The sequence below is a fragment of the Fusarium phalaenopsidis genome (assembly GCF_050370095.1).
Source record: "Fusarium phalaenopsidis strain FUZ10S chromosome Unknown contig_32376, whole genome shotgun sequence".
Taxonomy (NCBI): Eukaryota; Fungi; Ascomycota; class Sordariomycetes; order Hypocreales; family Nectriaceae; genus Fusarium; species Fusarium phalaenopsidis.
In genome coordinates, this window is record NW_028145382.1 from 672,437 (window position 1) to 693,779 (window position 21,343).

Below are 21,343 nucleotides of genomic sequence, written 5' to 3' on the forward strand. Positions count from 1 at the left end.
CATGAAACCAACAGGAAAATGGCGAAAAAGATCTAGGGTGAAATCTACAATGCACTCTTTGTCAATATTTGGCCTGTATATACGGGTTATATCTACTACTTCTAGGCCATGGCTACTAGGTCAGCCTGCTCAAAGGGAATTCTACCTCTGTGCCAATTGCCGATATTATATCATCACCACAAAACTGCTGCAGAGGAATAAACTCCTCGCCCTCCATATCCGTAAAGACGCCCCCAAACTCATCCTGGAGACCCCTGTCCGTCGGATACTCTCTTGCAGGCATCCACACCCTCCCGTCAATGGGCCGAGGGCCGATGGGTCTCTTTTCGCGAATCGCCCTGGCGGCTGATCGTAGAAGAGGTCGGATGAGGGGGAAGAACCATGAGTCGTGGTACTTGTTGACAAAGCCAGCCTTGTCGCATGTGTTGTGGTAGAAGGCGTAGATCTTTTGGGTTCCGATGTTTGTGCCGAGTTTGAGACTTTGTACCCAGTTGCGAGCTGGCATTTGTGGTCGATCATCCGGGGGCAAGGACTCGTAGACTCTGTAAAGAGCCTGGTACAAAGTAGCGGGCATCTGGATCTTGTATGGTCGAAAGGTGTCGCCCTCCTCCAAAACATCCTGCCCGATGTGAGCTGTGAGGTCATAGTTGTCGAACTGAAGTTTGTGAATGAAGCGGTTGTTGTGACATTGAGTCTGGGTGAATGACGAATCGAAGTCCACTACTACGTGATACTCAGTCACATCGTCTTCGCCTTCTTTGTTCTTCGGTAAACTGCGGTCGCCAACCTCCTCTGGGAACCGTCCACCATTTAGATCGACAGCTCTCTGGTATTCCTGACGAGCGTACAAGGAAGAGATGTAATACTGATCTGAGTCGCGAAAGAAGTAGTCTTGGTCCCAGTTATCCTCGATCGCCGACAGGGCAGCTTCAATAAAGGTGGCGAGATCACCTAAAGGACCAATGACGGTTCCAGAGTTGAGGAAACGAGAGTCGCTGTAGATGAGTTCGCCGCTGTTTGTCCTCGGACCCCATTTGTAACGAGGGAGCGTCGAGAAGGGAACGAGCCAGCAGCGAGGATCGTTGTCGCCCTCAGGAAAACACCCTTTGTCTGTTCCCCAAAGAAGAGTCTGGCGGATACCACTTGCGTGAAGCTCCTCAACCGAGATGCCGCGTTGATCAGCCAATTGTTGATCCTCCTTAGCCATGACGGAAAAATAGCGTTCGATCATGGCTTCAGCAGGCAACTGAGCCATGACATCGAAGCCGTCGACGATGATGACCAAATCGTCCTTGTCCCCTCTGCAGGTTTGCAGGTAATGTCGGATGGCGCGCAGTTTTGCGATGTGTGCCCTCTGGGCATCCATGAACCCTTCTCCCTTGTAGCCTAGGATTGTAGGAATCGAGTATCGGTTCGCGAGGGCCGAGCCCACGACGGCGCAGACGTGGGGGTTGACGACATTGGCGGGGACGAGGTAGTGAAGTCGGGAGACCTTGTTTGAGGTGCTGAGAAGCTGAGGGGGGTATGCAGTGTGTGTGATGTCCTAATATCAGGTCAATGTCGCTGCGCAGAGTGAAGGGAAAAGGATATGCATACACGATACCCAAAATTAAAGAACAGAAACGCAAGCACAACAGCAATGATGAAAATGCGACCGCGATTCCTTTGGCCCTGATGGCGTTGATACGATCCCCCCTGCACAGCCATCCTCACTGGCACCGGCTTTTGGTCCGCAAGCAAAGGAGAGCAGGAGGAAGACTTGGAACCAGGAAGCTTCATAGATCAAAACCTACAGACAAGAAAAAAAAAGTGGACTACCGAAACAGCAAAAAAGGACGCGTGCTGCCATGTTTGACCTTATAATGGGACCTCAAGGGGTCAGGCAAGTATGTGCCCTGGAGAGAGACACTGCTATGCGAGATTCGTGTGTAAGGCGAGGTGAGAAATGCTTCCCTTGCATTGACACGGTAACTCGGTATGGAGATGAGATATGAGACATTTCAAGCCTCTTTTCGGGCAATGGCTGCCTCAACAGCATCTGGCTTTGCCCCAGAAGCGCATCATTTGTCTTTAATCCAAGGAATAGGCTTCTTGACTAACGGATTGAAGGGTCGTTAGCACCAAACAGTCGGTCTAGCCAGCCCAAGGGAAAACATGGTTGGCGATTACCGCCAAGATTAAGCTGAAGCCATCCGCACGCTAAAAAATGCTGCTCCCTTGAGTTGACTGCCACCAACGAATGGAAACTGCATCATCCAAGACATTGAGAGTCCATTTGCTTCCAGGGCCCTTCTCCCTGGAACGCGCTGCATTCTACTGCCCATACAACGTCCCGACAACGGCGTTCCCCTACGCAGAGGCACCATGTGGCGTGTCAGCTTGCATGTTGCTCGACGATTCTCAATGGTTGAGAGCCTCCCTTCGGATTCACGCATTTGAGACAGCGAAAGTCGGTAAGTAGTCATTTCTCGTATGCTCCGCTGTCCCATTTCCACTTCGGTCGATGCCGAGAATGAGTGAAATGCAATGAAATAAGGTTCCCGCCCGCCTGTGTCCGAATGACCATTTTGTCCCTTCTCCCCCCATTTCGGGGTCTATGGGGTTCTTATGCACGCACGAGACGGCCCGCTGCATCGCTTTATATTCTGCGGATCTTTCGCCTGTAGTATCCATCTGTGATGCGTGCCGTCTAAGTAGCGCCCCTGGGCAGACTTCCCTATCACTCCAGCTGAAATGTCAATTCACTTTTTCCTTAACTCAGAGCCTGGATGTACGGATGCTTCAGAGCTTCTTCAGCTGTGATCCGGTCCTGAGTTGATGGATGACATTAGCTTAGGAGAAGGTTCCAAAGAGAAGATGAACTTGCCTCAGGCTCAAACTTCAACAACTTGTCCACAAGATCGAACGCCTCGTCGCTCACCAAGTGTTGATTATCTTCGTTGACGAAGCTTGACCAGGCTCGCGGGGGGCAATAACCAAGTTGCTCAACATCCTGCCTCCAATAGTCTGTCCCATGTTTTTCAATATAGTCGTTCATAGTTTCTGTCCCAAGAACCTGGGAAATCTTGCGCAACTGATCCTCTAGGCTGACACCGTGGAAGAAGGGCTCTTTTCTAAAGATCATGGACGCAAACATCGATCCGAGACCCCACATGTCGAGCCTGTATTCGTAAAATCCCATCTCGAGAAGAGCCTCTGGAGCCTTCCAGGGACCTGTTGAGATTCTGTCATCGTCGTCTTCAGGTTCATAAACCTTGTGCGAGCTCCAGCCGATGAGACGTAACTGTACACCATCAACAAGATGCGCTGATGCTTAACCCAACTCGGGCTTACCTTTCTGTTTTGGGGATCAATGATCACGTTGTGAGGTCGAACGTCGCAATGAATCAACCCACGGCTGTGTGTGAACTGCAACGCTTTCAAGAGCTCGTGAATGTAGTATCGGATGTCCATGGCGTTGAAACGCGGGTACAGACTTCTAAAGTCTATGTTGTCCACGAATTCAAGCACCACACCAACGTTCACGTCCTACTCGGCGTGTTAGTGGTCATTGTCTGCAATAACGCACGCTGGGGTTTCTAACGTTATCGCCCTGAACGGCGTCGATGAATTCGATAATGTTTGGTCCTCCACGAAGATGTTTGAGAGCCTCGATTTCTTTCTCAACTTTCTTGATGCTGTCCTCTTTGAACAATTTCATGGCGAATTTGCGCTTGTTGGAATTGAAGCACTCAAAGACAATAGCATGCCTTCCTTTCCCTTCGTTTACATGTGAGCTTCCTTACTTGCAAGAGGGTTCTGTCTATTGATCGTACCTATACGACGCGGCGGACTCAATTCATAGTACTGCGCTCGTTCTGGAGGATAATCTTAGCGTGTGGTATTTTCTGAAGTTGGAGACCTTACCAGACGCGGTCTCTGGGTTGATTGGTGCCATTTTGGTGTATCTGGAGTGTACTTCGTGCAATGCATGTAACAGAGAGATGATGGAGCTTCCTTGTCACAACACCAAGAAACGTCGTTGGTGGATGTGCATGAGAGGTGGAAAGGAAGAGTATTGAAAGTGGCAGGGAAAATCTCTCAGTCAGCGGCTGTGTGGCTGTGCTTGAGGTGTCAACGTCATAATGAAATAAGGCAATCAAACAAAAATTTGCGTCGAAAACGTCATAATGTCAAACTATTTACTTGGCTTAGGTATTCACAGTGGATATAGAAAACTTGGGCAAACTCGCCTTCGAGACTCTTTCTGAGTTGTCAGTCTCCCCTGACCTACCCAGAGAGCCTCTTATGACCATTAATAGGTGGTAGCAACAGTTTCTTTTGACCTACGACCATCACCAGACTTCATTTCTATGAATAGTTGCCGGATAGTTCCGGTATTTCATATAATCAGGTCACAGAACCTGACAGGCGAGAGCAGGTTGTTGCACCGTCACCAAACATCTCAGAACCGTTCTCCACCCCATGGCCGCATACGCCGTCTTACCTCCGCCCCGGACAATATTGACATGCATTTCCATGAGCATACAATATAATATCCAACCATATCCGTAGCTTTCCGCTCAATTTGTACGCCAAAAGTCATGATTTAACCCATATTCTCAGAGCCGATATGCCGGAGGTCGGAGATAACGGGATTTGCAACTCTGATTGGACCGGCCGTGCATAAGCGTCGGCGCTGATGCAGGAGCCACGGACATAATCGAGAAGCTCGCGACTTTGGCCCGGGATAGCTTCATTTCTATTCGACAGGCGGAGTTAAACTTCGTTGTGTAACATTTTGAACGTATTTGACCTATTTGCTGACCCCATTCTGTGGCGAGGTAATGACGAAATTTGGCCATGTTGGAAGGTATAAAGACAATCGTGGTCTTCTCTAGAAGCCACTCTACTCACCAAGCATCAAACATTCATCTCCTTTCCTATCAAACACTCGATCTCTTCCACACGGTTTCTTGCTATCATCAATTGCAATGTCCAAAGTCTGGTTCATCACTGGTGCCGCTCGAGGGCTCGGTCGTGATCTGACCGAACAAATCCTTGCCTCAGGTGACATTGTTGTCGCAACCGCCAGACAGCCAAACCGCCTTGAGGACCTCATCACCAAATACGGACCCAAAAAGATTCTCGTCATTGCACTCGACGTCTCAGATGTCGCTCAAGTAGAGGCTGTCATCAAGAAAGCTGAAGATACATTCGGCCGGATCGACTATGTAATCAACAACGCTGGATACGCTTCCATGGCATCAATCGAGGACATACACCACAAGAGCTTCCGCGATCAGATTGACGCCAACCTATTCGGAGTAGTCAATGTAACCAAGGCTGTCCTCCCAATTATGCGACGCCAAAAGTCGGGTCACATCATCCAAGTCTCCTCAGTCGGTGGTAGAGTGGGATCACCTGGCCTCGCTGCCTACCAAAGCGCCAAATGGGCAGTAGGAGGCTTCTCAACCGTACTCGCCCAGGAGGTGGCTCCCTTTGGAATCAAGGTCACGGTCGCCGAGCCCGGCGGTATCAAGACTGACTGGGCCACCAGCGCCGCCGAGGGTGTCACCATTAGCGAGCCCTACCAGCAGACGGTTGGTGAGATGATGAAGATGAGAGAGCTTTACTCTTCGAACTGGTCTGAGCCTTCCGACATTGCCAGAGCCATCATCCATCTTGGCCGGGTCGACGATCCGCCTCTGCGTATAGTCTTGGGTCCTAGTGCTGTTCCTCACGCTCAAGCAGCGGCCAAGGCCTTGGCTGAATCAGATGAGAAGTGGTTGAAGCTTTCTAATCTGGAATTCTAAGCGGAACTTTAAGGTGACATCCCTTCTGGAGATAGCGCTTAGTTTATATGTTAAAATATATTAAAAACTCTTTTTAGGGTTGTTCGGAACAAGCGACTCATATGTCGTGTTCGCTACCTCGCAGCGCATCAGGTGCACGTAGGCAGGATCTGTCTAAGCAATATCACCGGCGCAGAAGAGCTCTATCTTTTCCACGCCACCAGAGCTCACAATCTGGAATGCTTCAATCAAAGCAATATTTAAATCGTCGTCACCTTCGATGGCCACCAAATCACCATCTTCATCACGATGCCGTAACTTGAGCGTGCCATTATGAATGCTTTTGTTAGTGAAACCGCGAAGCTTTGCATCAATGCGGTCGACGAGGGACTGGTAGGTGATATTGATATTGAACGCCAAGCCGAGGATGATAGGCTGATCCGACTCAACGGTCACTCGAACCCTGAGTTTTGTTGGTGGAGGCAATTGTGGGCTAGCCCGAAGGTTCTCGTACGATCCATGTTCGTCGTCAGCATGAGTTGAGCTACCCATGCGACATTTGGCCAGGAAGAAGGCGAGTGCAATGAATGTTGCTCTTCTGCCCGAGATGATACTCCAGCCGCGACCACAATCATCTCCCACCCATCTGTAGCCCGCCGGCATAGTGTCTCTATCGAGAAGACCGACAACATGATCCGAGTCCATCTCCTGGTCTTGATTTAACCGAGGAAGTGAGAAAAGAGCAGCCTGTTGAAGATGGTGGCCCAAGTGCCGGCGAAACTCATCTAGGTCAACAACGAGGACTTCTTCTGCCGATGTAGCACTCGGTTCGGCTGAAGCCCCTAATGTCCCTGGAAATCGGCAGGCTTCGGAAGAAGACACCCGCGCATGCCTCTTCACCGTTGGCGTCATGATCCTCGAGTTGATATTCGGGCACAATATTGAGGGCTGCAGTTTCCGCGAAGACTACTACGGCAAAGATAACAAGCCTAACGATCAGACAGATATCAGCACTGCGAGGAAGTGGGCAATGAAGGTTCTGGGCGACAGCGGTGCCAACGTTGCGGATGTAGTGAGGAGGTGTTTGGATTGTTCCTTTGGCCCAAAGCCGAGCTTTGCAGATGTCAGATTTAGGAACTCTGTGTATGAAGGGGTTATCAAGCCCTTGGCGAGCTATTCAAAGGTTTGGCCGGAGGCTATGCCGTAGCTAGGGTTGTCTAGTGGTGGGCTTTAATGCCTGTATTCCAACTTGGGTCAGGCCAAAGACGGGGTAATAAGAACTGCGGGCTGGTGAAATTACGATTAGGCTCTCACGTGGCAATGGCATAAGCCCAATTGTCCGACAGGTATTACCGGCGTTTATTGACGAAGCTCAAAGTTTCCCTCTAGCCTTCTCCTTGGACTGTGGTATCATTGCACACAGGTGAACGCAGGACGCCACAAGATTTTCTTTTTCGTCATACATCTGAATCTTCATGTCGAATCGTCCCGCATATAGTCTTTCCATTGTCGTTCGGGTCAAAAGCCATTCATCGTTGTTAAGCGGCGCATGAAACGTGATCTGCAAGCAGGTAGTCGGAACTCGATAACGAGCAGCCATCAGTATGCCGTCCTCTGCATAGTTGAGCGGCATAATCGGAACCTTATGAGTAGGATGAAGTCAGCCAAATATCTCGGCTATAAACTTAAAGAGCCCTTACCAAGTCTGCAAGAACCGGAATGTGCTCCAGTCGGAACGTGTCTTCATCGTCCATCTTGGTCCATTGGTATCTCACGTTCTGGCCGCCGTACTTTTCACTCCAGAGTGGGGTACCGCTGTCTCTTGGCGTATAAACTCGGACTGAAGCAGTTGGTGGGTTGAATTGGTAAGTAAGAGCATCAGTCCATCTGGCGCACTCCTTCTCCCGATCGGGCACCGGCCCAATCGGAGGCTGAATGTTTTGTACGTAGCCCTCGTCCTGGAGGACGCCGAATCTTATGATAGCAATGCTGCATGTCTGTTGCTTTTGACCTTTGCCTGTCAAAAGTTTTGCTTGAATCGTTGAGCCTCGGTTCCCAGCCTGGAGAGTTTCGAGGCCCACTTCAAATGGCCCTGCTGGCAAGGGATGAAGAAACTCGACAAACAAGTTAAGCGGTTCAGTATGTGCTAGCTTTTGGTGTTTTTCTCGGTTGTACTGACGTGCCGTCGTCATCAACACAGTCGCACAATACCCCCCATGGGCAGACAATGTCCTTCCGGCTGGAACAGTCAGCAACCGGCCTAGAGGCTATTCAGGTAACCCACCGTTAGCACACCAGACCAGGGGAACACTGCCACTGTATCTATCGCCATTTGATCCTTCCACTGGTTTAGTGTTGATCGCTTCAGGAAGTCCAGTTCTCGGGAATTCGTAGTCCTCCCATCCCGGGGTGACGTCGGGATGCGAGTTAGGAAGATGGGCGTCCGACATGATGCAGATTGAGGGCCAAACAAACATAAAAAAGAAAGGACTCAAATGACCGGGGCGACTCATTTACTTGTAAATATAGCAAGGCCAACAACCCGGTCCTCCCGAGATAGCCGTGCATCTTTGTCCAGTCAGTGGCTCAGCGTCAGCACTAGAAACAAAGTCATTGCATCCCCGGCGCTGTATCGACCCAGTCACTGCAACAATGAAACATATGCCTCGATCAGCATGACTCCACCAGCTGGCGGCGCAGCGCAAAGATACAGGGTCAAGCTTACATGTGTGCCACGGCTGTCGCAAATTAGCCGATTCTCATTCGCGTAGTTATTTTGCGATGTGTCCGAGCTCGCAAATGTGACCATTTTCAGCGAGCATGAATATGTTGGCTCGACACCCTTGAATGCTGCATTTGGAAAATCCATGCGCCCGGCGGCCGCAGAGAGCCGTCAACGTCACCTTGATCGAGCCAATTGTATATGCAATGAGTTGTCTGAGCTGGTTTCAAGGATGCAGGGAATTGCCTGCCATGGTTGTTGATCATGTGGGGATTCATATCCAGGCGCCGTTGGACCCCAGACTCGTCGCAGTTGCAGAATGACAATCGCCATGTGCCACATCTTGATTGTACCATGGCTGCATGGGTAGAAGTTCTTTGCTGAGGCGACTTGAAAGGTAACGATCCGCGGTCAGCCATACAAGGTACCTACGAGTCGTTTGCGTTTCAAAGCCAAGTGTTCGGTGTGCCTCGCACTCCTTGCACGCTTGAATTCCTTACATGCAAGACTAATGAGAAAGGAGAATACAAGCCATGAGATTTATAGGTGATAGAATTTTTTTCATATCTCCGCTGGGCCGAACCCTCTTCAAGGGATAGTCGGCAAAGACTTTCGACGATCATTAGTGAGTGAGGCGACCATCCGCAATGAATTTCACCGGACAAATAAGAACCAGGTGATTATCGTCCAAAGTCTTGTTCTTTTTTATCTCTACTTCTTATTATATTTCAAAGATAGACCATCAGAGGATGAACGGTGAGTATCTATTCACTTATTCCTCTCTCTGGCTAATCAGTAGACCGAACTCACAACCAATCGCGTAGCATCAGTGAATTAACACATTAGAGGAACATCACTTATGGTGTTTTTTTGATTTGGCTCAATGCTGACAGGTTTCACTAACCGTGTTCATTGCTATTGTGGCTGATGGCTTCTTCTGGAAGCGTCACCAAGTTCACAAAAGGGGAACATCGCAGCTCCCTTCAAGACAGAGAGCCTTCAATTAGCAGAAGGTTCTATGTAGTAAGCCTTTTCTTAGAACTTAGTAGTCAGACGACCAAAAGTATGCAAGCCCCCAAGCCTCAGAAAGCCCTACCTTCACCCATTGGCTCCAAAAGTCGAACACCATGACCAGTATACCCATGCGGTGCTCCGACTTTGGTCTCCTTCTTATTTTCTCCCATTTACTGTAAATGCTCTTACACAATTCATATCAAACGTCCACAATCGACTAAAGACTTTCCTCATCCAATTCGCCCGGAACTCATGTCGTCTCCGATATTACCACAACGCCAGATGTATCAATGCAGGCTGGAATTAAGTTGTGCGATAGGGTAGGCAACACCAAAGACGGCGTGACATCCCCCGCATTGTGGTGTGATTTGACCCCTTTCTTGCTGCTGGCTGTGCATCCGAAGGTGAAAATTGACTTTCTGGCTCTCTAACGGTTTTCATACTGACCAGAATGAAGCGCAAGCCTAGACACCCAGTATATAGCCAGGCTGGTATGTCTCGAGGCGCACCAGTCACCAAGCAAACGCTCTCCAGGGAAAAAGAAGTCTAGTGGAAACAACCAAGGCACCCGTTCTGCTTACTGACTCTCGGGCATGGATGTCCTTCAAATAAATTTCTAGCTCATATGCAAAGGCAGGACTCAGCTGCAATGGGGCGTCTGGGAAATGCTTAATGTGGTTTCACATTATCATTGTCTGCAATGATGGCTTCCTGCCATCAGCCACAACAGCGAAAGACCCAGTTGTTAATACATAACGGCATCAAAACCCAACACCGTAAAACTCCGTAACTGGTCCTACATTTCCGAATATGTTTCTCCATGACACGCTCTCGTCGCGTTCAGAACCCTCTACTCGTATATCTGTTCAGGGTAGTTACGCGTCACAGCCATTCACAAGCAAGCCCTCAAGCCACCAGTTTCAGCTCGCAACCCTCCCTCAATGTTCGGGTCTTGGACATTGTTGGCAATTGTCAAGTGTCTTAAAAATGGGCGAGTTGCAGCCCGATCTAGCAGTACTCCTATTATCGGAATAACACCCTCTTGAAAATTTTCTCAGTCAGGATCATGCCATTAAAGCTGATCACGTACAATTGCAACATCCCTCGATTCACAAACCTTGTCCCGTCTCATCGAGAAAGGCATCGCTCGGAAGCCCCGTCTTCTAGCCGGTTCTTGGAACTCTCCCATTCGCCGGCTGGGACGCTAATGCCCCTGCCACCCCCACCGGAAACTCCGTAATAACTGCCCAGCTCGGTATTCTAAACTGTCGGGCCGACAGCTCGAGATCTTCCACTCAAACCCCCTGAAGAATCGACGGAAGGTCTCGACCGAGCACTTCTCGGTCCGACAGCTAGCACCAGTTCGCCCCCAGCCCCAGAAACTTGTCCTTCTCCTGAACCAAAACCCCAGATTTCCTTGGCCTGTACCGATACTTGATCCTCCAGAGGGCCAATGAAGACGTTCTAGAGCTTGCCGACGCCCGCCCGCCTCCACAGGAACAGCCCTCGTGATCCCCAGAGAGACCCCGTTTTTGGTCAAGAAAACCTGGAGAGATGACGCTTGCTCCCGACGCCTTACCCCGTGGCATGAGCTGACCCTGTTCACCCTTCCGGAGCTAAGCCTGTTGTTTATGCCCTCACATTTGACAACCGGCTATTCGTGTAGACCACGAGACATTTGGCAACGCTTGGACCTTTTTTACAAAGAATCTTGAACCGAGAAAACATCTACTTAAGCTTACCCAGATCCCCAGGTTTCGCCTCCTCGGAGCGATAGCCCTCAGGGTATGAACCAGGACAACAACACCTTTACCTCATTCATTTCACGCTACTCCATCACTTGCTCAATCTTTGCCATGGCGTCCAAGCTGTCTTCAGCTGACGTTGAAGTCGTCCACGACGATGAGTTCAAGGGCCATGCCCACCATGCTGAGGCCAGTGCTGCCACGGCTAGGGAGCATCAGCTGAGCTTCAGAGATTCTCTCCGGCTGTATCCCAAGGCCATTGGCTTCTCCCTGCTGTTCTCTACGGCTATTATTATGGAGGGTTATGATCTTGCCCTCATTGGATCTTTCTACGGTTACCAACCGTGAGTAACCGTTTATGCCTCCGTCTATGCCTCCGTCACAGCACGGCACTAACATGCACTCAGATTCCGAAACAAGTACGGCAACGAGTCTGATGGCGAAGGCGGCAAAGTCGTCTCAGCCGATTGGCAGACATACATCCAAGTCGGAGGCATGTGTGGCCAGATCATCGGTCTCTACCTCAACGGCTGGGTGTCTGATGCCATTGGCTACAAGAGATCCATGATTCTCTCTCAGATGCTCATGATTGCCTTTATCTTCATCGTCTTCTTTGCCAAGAACATCGAGATGATCCTCGCGGGCCAGATCCTGCTCGGCATCCCGTGGGGTGTTTTCCAGACTCTTACTCTAGCTTACGCTTCTGATGTTGCCCCCGTCGTTCTTCGACCTTACCTTACGGCCTATGTCAACCTCTGCTGGGTTATTGGCCAGCTGATCTCTGCTGGTGTCCTCCGTGGATTCCTCAACATGGACAGTGAATGGTCCTACCGTATCCCCTTCGCCATCCAGTGGGTTTGGCCTCCTTTCATCATTCTCGGAACTCTCTTCGCTCCAGAGTCTCCATGGTGGTTGGTCCGTCAGGGTCGCCATGCGGATGCCAAGCAGGCCATCCTCAAGCTTGTCAGCCCCAAGCCTGATCTCGAGTTTGATGCCGATGCCCAAGTCGCCATGATCCACGCCACCAACGAGCTCGAGAAGGCTACCTCTGCGGGTACCAACTACTGGCACTGCTTCATGAGGACCGATCTGCGACGAACTGAGATCGCTTCTATCACTTACATCGCACAAGCCACTTGTGGTAGTGTGCTCATGGGTTACTCTGTCCAGTTCTACGAGCGTGCCGGTCTCGACCCAAACAGCTCGTTCACCCTCAACATTGTGCAGTACGCTGTTGGAGCCGTCGGTGTTATCCTCTCCTGGTTCCTCATGGCCAAGCTTGGACGCCGTACCCTCTACATTGGCGGAACTTGCGTGCTCTTCATCATTCTTATCGTTGTCGGTGGCCTCGGCTTTGCAGATTCGAGCAAACCCGGTCCCTCTTGGGCAATCGGTAGTCTCCTCATCTTCTACACCTTCATCTACGATATGGCGGTTGGCCCCGTCTGTTACACCATCGTGGCTGAAATCCCATCCACTCGACTCAAGGCCAAGACCATTGTCCTTGCACGCAACTTCAACAACATGGCTGGTCTGGTGAACAACACCCTGATGCCCCGTATGCTCGGCGTCAACTCATGGAACTGGGGTGCCAAGACTGGTCTCTTCTGGGCCGCGTTCTGCCTCCTGATCATGATCTGGGCCTACTTCCGCCTTCCTGAGCCCAAGGGCCGCACTTACGGAGAGTTGGACGTTCTGTTTGAGCACAAGGTTAGCGCGCGGAAGTTTGCTACCACTCGTGTGGATCAGTTTGGAGACGACAAGGGTGCCGTGGAGGTTGACGCGCATGCCAAGTAGGACTTGCTCCGAAGCTACTGCAGCTTGGCTACGGGGGGCTTGCGGAACTTGTGACTCGGTAGTGAGACTGGGGTTGTTGCTTCGTATTTAGAGGAGGCGCAGTTGTAGATAATCATAGATCAAATGATCTTTCTTCGTATCATGTTTGTGCCTTTGAGTGAATCAGTTGGCGCCATGTCTCACCGCTGTAGTACCCCCTCAAGTCGATTCCCAGATGAAGGGAGGACGTAACATCCCCTCCTTTGATAAGCTGCATATTGAGGTACTGTATGTAGGATTAAACAACGGTAATTACCTAGAAAGGAAACTAGAGCCCTTTTGCCGGACCATAGACTCCATCCTCTCAACCCCTGACCCCAGCATCCCCAAACCACGTCAAGATTTACCCCATTCTCGACAGGTATCGGTACTGCCAAGGGTCCCACCGAAAATCCGTTGGGCTTGTCAGATGATTGGAATGAGGCGATCCGAATCTGTCGGACCGACAAGACTAGTGCCTGAATCAGCGCCGGCAACGAGTGACGGCTGGGGGAACAAGTCTGGGGCCGGAAGCCCGGCTTAATGTACTTACTTATAGGCAGAAAAGAGCTTAAAAGGAAATGAGCTGTCAGTTGGGAGAATACCTGCTCTCTACAAAACCGCCACCCGGACTTGGCCGACCTCACTTCTCTTCCCCGCGTTCCATCTCTTCTACATCTGTCATCATCTCGAGAAGCTGTATTCGAATATTCTTTTTTTCTTTTTTTCAAATCTCTCGACTTGTTCAATACAATATGACAGTGAAGAGCTGCGTCCCCCGCCCGCGGTGGCACCCATCTCCGACTTATCATCTCAAAGCTCCTCAAGGCTGGATCAACGACCCTTGCGCTCCGGGTTTTGATACCTCGACAGGCACATATCATTTGTCATACCAATGTAAGACTCAACTGTCCTCGGGCCATCATATCAATACTAACACCACCATAGGGAACCCGAACTCGTGTGACTGGGGCGATATCGCCTGGGGACACTTCACAAGCTCGGACGGGCTGCACTGGAAGCATAATGGAGATCGGCCGGTCCTGGAACCTTCAGAGTCTTACGACGACAAGGGAATCTTCACAGGCTGCTTCTATCCTACCGGTCTGCGGGGAGAGAAGGGACAGTTGACAGTAGTGTACTCATCCATCACCAACCTTCCCATCCACTGGACCCTACCGTATACTCGCGACTGCGCCGGCTTGGCAGTAGCAACGTCGGACGATGGCGGTAAAACCTGGAAGAAGAGCGAACAAAACCCCATTCTCCGTGGCGAGCCTGAGGGTCTCAATGTTACAGGCTTCCGGGACCCTTTCCTTACAGAATGTCCTGCCCTAGACGAGCTCCGGGGAGAAAAGAGCTTATACGGCTTCATGTCCGGAGGTCTTACCAAGGGCGGACCCACAGTATTTTTATATGCTGTTGCACCGGATGACTTGACCAAGTGGACTTATCTCGGACCCTTTGTCGACGTCCCAACTGGCTTCCGACCATCTGGGCGCTGGAGTGGTGATTTCGGCGTCAACTGGGAATGTGTCAACTATATGACACTCCACAACGAGTCTGAAGAGGCTCAGTTCCTGCTTATGGGAACCGAGGGCGGAGAGAAGCCTGGCGTCAAGGACAGAAGCGGTGTCTGGTCCTTGTGGATGGCCGGTGCACTCGAGAATACCTCGGAAGGTCCCAAGATGAAGCATGACTATAGTGGTATTCTGGACCACGGTTGTCTTTATGCACCAAACTCATACGAACACCCCGTTACCAAAACCAGAATTGTCTGGGGGTGGATCAAGGAAGACGAGTTGGCTTTGCCTCGTCGAGAGTCAAAGGGCTGGACTGGTTATTTCTCTCTCCCACGGGAGCTGTTCTTATATACTGCCGAGAACGTCACCAGAGGGCTGAAGTCATCCTTAGAAGGCATTCAGTGCGTCAAGATAATGGACGACGGCAGTCAGGGAAAGGCAAAGAGAGTTCAGACGCTTGGAATACGACCACTTCCCAACATTGAATCACTCAGGCTGGGGGAACCCGCCTTTTGGTCTCACTTGGTTACCAAGAACAAGAACGGAAAGCTGCTGGAAACGCAGTCTGTCAGCTGGGAGTTGGAGGCCACCATCAAGGTCTCACCATCCCAACAATGTCTTGGCTTCTGGATTCGCCACGACAAAGACGCAACTCAGAAGACTGCCATCTACTTCTCGCCTGAAAAGGAGGAGATTGTCGTCGACAGGGCTGAGTCTAACCGAGAGGCAGACATCAAGAAGGATGTAGTCTCGGGGCCCTTTACTCTGTTCTACCTGGATAGAAACGGATCCGAGGAACTTGAGAAGTTGCGACTTCGCATCTTCTGCGATGGCGATATTGTTGAGGTTTTTGCCAATGATCGTTTCGCTTTGTCGACCATGGTGTATGCCGACTCGAAGGAGTGCACGGGTATCAGTTGGTTCGTTGAAGGTGAAGGCTCAGAGGGAACGGTATTTGAGTCTATTAAGCTGTGGGAGAATATGTCTGAGGTCATTGTGTCGTAGATATCGGGCAAGTGCCAAGAAGGGAACTAATAATGATCATTGGGCACGAAGGATGGGCAAGTGAATCCATATAGAATGTGTTAGAAGAGATATCGAACTAGATTTTGTTTCTTGATCTCAACTTCCCACGGACCAGTTTGATGTAGTTTGTATTCTCGTACCTATGTTCGAGATCGTGGCCATTATTTATTTACTTCGCCGTACGGGCCCCTCGTGCCGAGCAACCCCTGTTACCCAGGGAAGAACTCGTTGTTGTACCTGTTTGGGAATTAAGAGAAGGAATAGCATGATGTCATGTTGATTCTCATTCGAGGTCAGCGGGCAAGACCCATTTTATTGGCGAGTTGGCATGTTTACTGTAAAGGGTTATAGAAAGCACTTCTCCACCATCTCCAACTCGATGATTCGTGCCCTCATTGACGTTTCCATGTGTCATCCTTGTGCTGCTTACACCATGTGATTGTTAGTAATATTTGATGAAGAGCTCGTATGTTTCCATCGTGCAGTTCAAGATGAAGTCTTTTCCCTCAAAGGTCAAACTTGCACTGCAAATGCGCGATTTACTCGATACCGGTGAATCACACAGACGATAGACATCCAAGATGAAGACCATTGCAGTTGCAGGTGGAGCTGGAAACGTGGGAAGCACCATTGTTGATGGTCTCGTTGAGTGTGGCAAGCACAAGATCTACGTTCTCTCTCGAAAGGTAAACTCTCTTTTAACGCTGTCTTAAGTTCAGTGGTCTAACAAGAGCCCCCAGGATCGACCCTCACAAGGGGCTGTCAACTATCTTCGAGTTGACTATGACGATCCCGACGCTATCGCTAAGGCATTCGAGGAGGCCGGGGTCAATATCGTTATCTGTGCTATTGCCGTCGTCAACCCAGAAGCCAATCAGTCTCAGAAGAACCTCATTCGTGCGGCCGAGAAATCAGCTACCACAGAGCGATTCGTCATCAGCAGCTTTGACATGCTGCACGTAAAAGAGTAATGACTACCTCACGTAGCGATAATGCTTTGACTGACTATATATCAGGGACATTGAGCTATCTCCTTTGGCGAGGTACACCTTTGAAGCAATTGATGAACTCGGAAAGACGCAACTCACTTACACTCGCATTGCCAACGGTTGGTTCCTCGACTACTATGGCATGCCACACTGGAAGACTCACCTGGAACCATGGATCAACGTCATGAACGTGGAGAAGAAGTGGGCAGTCATCCCAGGAGACGGAAGCGTCAAGGCTAGTTTCATTATGTCTCAGGACATGTCTAGATTCGTCGCCAGGTTGATGGATCTGGAGAAGTGGAACAAGGTCAGCCCGATTTTTGCAAACACGTTGTCCTTCAGTGAGTTGGTGGAAATGGCAGAGAAGGCTCGAGGTAAGCCAGAAGGTCACACTACTAGATCTTGGTACTCACGATATGTAGGATGCAAGTTCCGGGTGGCAAACGATAGCCTGGAGAAGCTACAATCCGGGAAAATCTCCTTCCACGAGGACTTTCCGCCCATTGGGTACGGCGAAGGTGACCAAGCTTTCTTCGCCATGCTTCACTATCAAGCCGCCATCGGACGATATCTTGTTCCAAGGGACTACCCTCCTCTAGACGCAGAGTTTCCGGATCTCAAAATCACCACGCCTCTCGAAGTCATGGAAACCGCTTGGAAGGGCAAATAGTCCTTAGGCGTCTTATGTGGTAAGATTACTATGTACCAATTACCATTATTTACCCTGCCTTTCGTGGGTTCTTCTCCCAAAGGAAAAACGATGTGATCAGTCCAAGTGCAGACATGACCGTCATGAAGATGTTCTGAAGGTTGTATCCTTCGGCAAATGCCTGCCTAACAGCCACCTTTTGTGTGGAATTAAGGTCGTTGACGGCTGATATAGAATCGTAGATGGCTGCCGCCTGCTCTGGGGTGACAACTCGGTCCAGCTTGGGTGCTAGTTGGTTGTTGAGAATAGTAGCACTGCGAGCTGGTTAGTCTCTGCCCTTATCTACTGCTTCATGGGGATTACCAGATTGCAAGCGAGACTGTTCCTCCCAAGACACGGATCTGAGTTAGCGCACCCATCATGACCGCTATGACTCGAGTAAGCTATCGGACTGTCATCGAGCTGGATAACTCACAAAGGTTTTGCTGGGAGACAACAACTCGAGCGAATGTCAATAGCGTGGTAAGGCCAAGGCCAAACCCAATACCCATAAGGACCTCGTAGCCATACTGCTCTTTAGGTACGCTTTTAGAATCGGTCGGCAGTGAGCATGTCAAGCCAATACCGATGACCTGCAGAACCGAGGCGACTAGAACGAGGTAAAATGGAGGCACCTTTGCATTGCCTGTCATGAATCCTGAGAAAGCAGTTGCCAATGGAGAGGTCAATAGTAGAGGAAGCAGGGTCAAGCCGCCCTGGACTGGGGATACGCCATAGACAGCTTGTGCTCTCTGCGGGATGTTGACGATCATTGACACGAAAGGGAACCCAACAAAGCAGGCAGTCCTAGAAGTCATCAACAAGCTATAGTGGCGAAGAAAAGCATCGTTACTCACAGAAGCATAGCTGCAGACAGTCGGTCCTTGCAGATACTAGGGGGAAACACCGGTTCCTGTCTCCAGTTTGACTTTTCGAGAAATACTTCCCAAAAGCCAAACGCTATGCTAAGCACAATTGCCAAGACGAGAGTCGAGATGACGACAGCGCTTTTCCACGGATATCGAGTGCCTCCTTCTTCCAACGCGAAGACGAGAAGAACTGATGCAGCCAGCAAGAATACCATGCCGACAATGTCAACCCGTACCCAGTTGGAACGTTGGACCTTGGAGCGTAGGACCTGCCGGAGAGGAAGTTGTGCAGAAGCTTCGGAGGGTGGTAGGAAGATGGCGACGAGGACGAAAGCCACTGCGCCTCCAGGAATACTAAAGATGCCGCATTAGCAACCTGCCATCGGTGATAAAGGTATTTGACCACCAACTTGAGCAAAAAGACCCAGCGCCAGTCAGAGTGCTGGCTAATGATGCCACCAAGTACCGGGCCCAGGACGTTGGCGACAATAAACAGGGTCGAGAAGATGGCCATGTACTTTCCGTATTGATTCAGCGATATCAGGGTTGGTGCCAGGGTCATGATGATGGAAAAGATTCCGGATGCGCCGACGCCTTGGAAGGCTCGGAGTATAATGCTGGAGTTGCGAGTTAGCACAATCGATGACTTGACAAGGCCACGGGAGTCAGTTACAGCTCTACCATGCCATTCGCCGCTCCGCAAAGACCGGAGAAGACGGTAAAGATGGCAATTGCCAGCAGCAGCATGGTCTTTTTCCCAAATATGTCACTCAACTTGGCGTATATTGTAAGGAAGCCTGGTCGGCATCAGCATCAGGCCCTGCGAAGGCACGTTCCATACCTACCAGTGTAGGTCAGGAGATATGAAGTGACGATCCAATCGCGCAGGATAAAGCCATTGAGGGCATCGGTGATGGATACTAGCGACGTGCTAACAATGGTCGTCTCGAGCGTTGATAGGAATAAGCTGATCCACAGGCTTTCGAGTGTCAGCAATTGGTACTACATTGAAGATGGCACATACGCAATAGTCAATGCCCATAGTCGCCAGCCTTGTAGATACTTGTCCTGGCCTTCGGTGGTAGGGCTGGAAGAGGGCTCTGGTTCAGGTTCTGCAGCTTCTTTGTTGCCGCTCTGCTGGTTCGCAGGCGGGTCGGCTAATCCCGAAGCGGCCATGGGTGATAGTTGCACGTCACGCTCTATGGGTTGATCACCACTTGCACGACGGTCCATGGTAAAAGCAATGGATCAATCTTGAGTAACTAATCGAAGAGATATGTTTACAAAAGGAGGGTAGAGTTATAGCAGCCGCGCGGGAAATGATGGATGGATTTGGAAGTGAACAAATTGCCTGATCGCAGCCGCGCAAGCAAGCGAATCCTTCAAGCATCCTCCCCTCCCAAGCGAGGTACGGAAAAGCAGAGCGACAATGAGTGTAGATCGGGAATAAACGCATTTGTGAAATGGCCAGGGGTCCCCTGTCGGGTCGACACATTGGCAATCTTGTGGGACATCCCTTCGCGAATCCATCTCATCAAACGTTTCCCAGCAAAATAGCAATACATGACAAAGGAAATAAAAGACATAAATTGGCATAAATCATGAAACAATCCTTGTACGGGGATGCTGAAACTTTGCACACCGTACACGTGCATGCGAGCTACTCAATACCTGTCTCAGTGGGCTACCTTCACCCACAAGACTCAAAGCCAATTAGCGACGGGTGTGACCAGTGCGCTTGGCAGCCTCGGACAAGACAACCGAGAGTCTGGTCAGGGTGGCAGGATCCATGTCATTGAACACCTCCCAGAGGTTGTTAGAGTCCTCTTCCTCTTGGGCCTCGCTCTCCGACTCGGGAGCGGGCCTGCGCTTGGCACGGCGCCTCGCTGCGACCGGTTAGTTAATTGCACAGCTAACGATAGGCACCAATTGTAAGCACTCACCACTGACGCCGCCGCCCAGGGAGCATTGCCCTCCCGAGCGGTTCCAATCACAGTTGGCGCAGTTGGGGACAATGTCGGGGCAGACAACGCAGCCGATCAGGGCTCCCTTGGAGTCCTTGCACTTGGCGCACTGGTCCTCCTCGTCCAGTTCTTCGCCATACAGGTGCCTGATCATGGCATCGCAGTTCTGGCTGTTTCTCAGATTGATGTTGTAGGGAATCGGCTTGAGCGACCGACTGTCGACCTTGGTGCGCAACTCCAGCTGGCGGACAGGCTTCAGAGCGTGTTAGTGAGAGGTCCACCATGGACGATATGCAGTGAGAACTTACGCGACCCTCGCTGAGAAGCTTGATGACCTTGCTCGAGCAGCCATTGATGGCATGCATGAGCACCCAGACCGTCAGATCCGGGTTAGCGGTCGGCAGAGGCGAGTTGTAGTCAAAAGAGCTCGTCTCCACGCCAAAAACAGTGGCAGGCACATAGCGAGCCCTGGCAGAGGGGTAGCCAGGGATCTCCTCAGCGCTACCACGGGGGAAGGGCTTGGGGTGCTCAGGCAGGGAAGACATGCTTGTAGGCGGGTTTTGCGTATTGCGCAGTACGGTCCCGTACGGATGTATACTTTTTGTGGAGTCGGCCCGTAATGGGTCGTAATGCTCCGTAGTGTTGCGTAATTGGATGCGGCAGATCCACACCGACGAGATCTAGGCCAAAAATGGCAACAAGGGTATGAATACAACCGCAAAGGTCGAGATAATGGCAAAGAAGAGGTGAATGAATACCAAAACAATTGTTTTGGTTTGTTTAATCGAGTTTGAATTGTTTGTCGCGAGCGGGGTAAAGGACCAAGTGAGGGAAAAAAATTGCCACGTAGTGGCCTGGTTAACCCTACGCCAACGAACACCGGCAGCGCACGTGACAGTAATCATGTGAAATGTACCAAAACGGAGCTCAACTAGCCAATAAGGGGGGATAATGTCACTAACGGGGTCGTGAGTCTTGGCCGGGCAGTTGTTGGTGACGGCTTCAACTTGTGATACGCGAGATGCATGTTATATAGGTTGATGAGGTTAATTGACATTGCAGGAAGGATGGAACGTGAATTTCTCTAGTTGTTGACTATAACTTAGCGCAATTATCCATCGTTCTACATGTTGCTCCCTTCATCCACTGGCTACGTGACCATTCTACACCGGTTGGCTGCTTGCTGCTGCTGAGCATCTCCGATGAAGACCTAG

General features: G+C 50.6%; 8 protein-coding genes across 8 annotated transcripts; 4 read left to right on the top strand and 4 right to left on the bottom strand.

The window, feature by feature from the left end:
- Nucleotides 1–115: 115 nt before the first annotated feature.
- On the bottom strand, nt 116–1,707 carry LRP88_14843 (glycosyltransferase domain-containing protein; the record flags this gene model as incomplete). Its single annotated transcript, XM_083251177.1, has 3 exons — nt 116–540; nt 604–1,543; nt 1,597–1,707. 3 exons carry the CDS (start codon nt 1,705–1,707, stop codon nt 116–118), a joined length of 1,476 nt encoding a protein of 491 aa, XP_083093212.1.
- Nucleotides 1,708–4,973: 3,266 nt separating this feature from the next.
- On the top strand, nt 4,974–5,795 carry LRP88_14844 (uncharacterized protein; the record flags this gene model as incomplete). The annotated part of the gene is made up of 1 exon (XM_083251178.1): nt 4,974–5,795. One exon carries the CDS (start codon nt 4,974–4,976, stop codon nt 5,793–5,795), a length of 822 nt encoding a protein of 273 aa, XP_083093213.1.
- Nucleotides 5,796–5,948: 153 nt separating this feature from the next.
- On the bottom strand, nt 5,949–6,437 carry LRP88_14845 (PB1 domain-containing protein; the record flags this gene model as incomplete). The annotated part of the gene is made up of 1 exon (XM_083251179.1): nt 5,949–6,437. One exon carries the CDS (start codon nt 6,435–6,437, stop codon nt 5,949–5,951), a length of 489 nt encoding a protein of 162 aa, XP_083093214.1.
- Nucleotides 6,438–11,297: 4,860 nt separating this feature from the next.
- LRP88_14846 (general substrate transporter) lies at nt 11,298–13,114 on the top strand (the record flags this gene model as incomplete). Its single annotated transcript, XM_083251180.1, has 3 exons — nt 11,298–11,599; nt 11,663–13,025; nt 13,076–13,114. 3 exons carry the CDS (start codon nt 11,298–11,300, stop codon nt 13,112–13,114), a joined length of 1,704 nt encoding a protein of 567 aa, XP_083093215.1.
- A 711-nt stretch (nt 13,115–13,825) lies between these two features.
- Nucleotides 13,826–15,598, top strand: LRP88_14847 (glycosyl hydrolase; the record flags this gene model as incomplete). Its single annotated transcript, XM_083251181.1, has 2 exons — nt 13,826–13,967; nt 14,019–15,598. 2 exons carry the CDS (start codon nt 13,826–13,828, stop codon nt 15,596–15,598), a joined length of 1,722 nt encoding a protein of 573 aa, XP_083093216.1.
- Nucleotides 15,599–16,200: 602 nt separating this feature from the next.
- LRP88_14848 (uncharacterized protein) lies at nt 16,201–17,278 on the top strand (the record flags this gene model as incomplete). Its single annotated transcript, XM_083251182.1, has 3 exons — nt 16,201–16,305; nt 16,339–16,586; nt 16,636–17,278. The coding sequence occupies 3 exons, from the start codon at nt 16,201–16,203 to the stop codon at nt 17,276–17,278; spliced, it is 996 nt and encodes a 331-aa protein (XP_083093217.1).
- A 49-nt stretch (nt 17,279–17,327) lies between these two features.
- LRP88_14849 (major facilitator superfamily domain-containing protein) lies at nt 17,328–19,341 on the bottom strand (the record flags this gene model as incomplete). Its single annotated transcript, XM_083251183.1, has 8 exons — nt 17,328–17,571; nt 17,621–17,684; nt 17,733–18,103; nt 18,154–18,519; nt 18,576–18,782; nt 18,839–18,962; nt 19,011–19,144; nt 19,190–19,341. 8 exons carry the CDS (start codon nt 19,339–19,341, stop codon nt 17,328–17,330), a joined length of 1,662 nt encoding a protein of 553 aa, XP_083093218.1.
- A 537-nt stretch (nt 19,342–19,878) lies between these two features.
- Nucleotides 19,879–21,034, bottom strand: LRP88_14850 (DUF3716 domain-containing protein; the record flags this gene model as incomplete). Its single annotated transcript, XM_083251184.1, has 4 exons — nt 19,879–20,051; nt 20,109–20,382; nt 20,438–20,809; nt 20,843–21,034. The coding sequence occupies 4 exons, from the start codon at nt 21,032–21,034 to the stop codon at nt 19,879–19,881; spliced, it is 1,011 nt and encodes a 336-aa protein (XP_083093219.1).
- Nucleotides 21,035–21,343: the final 309 nt, after the last annotated feature.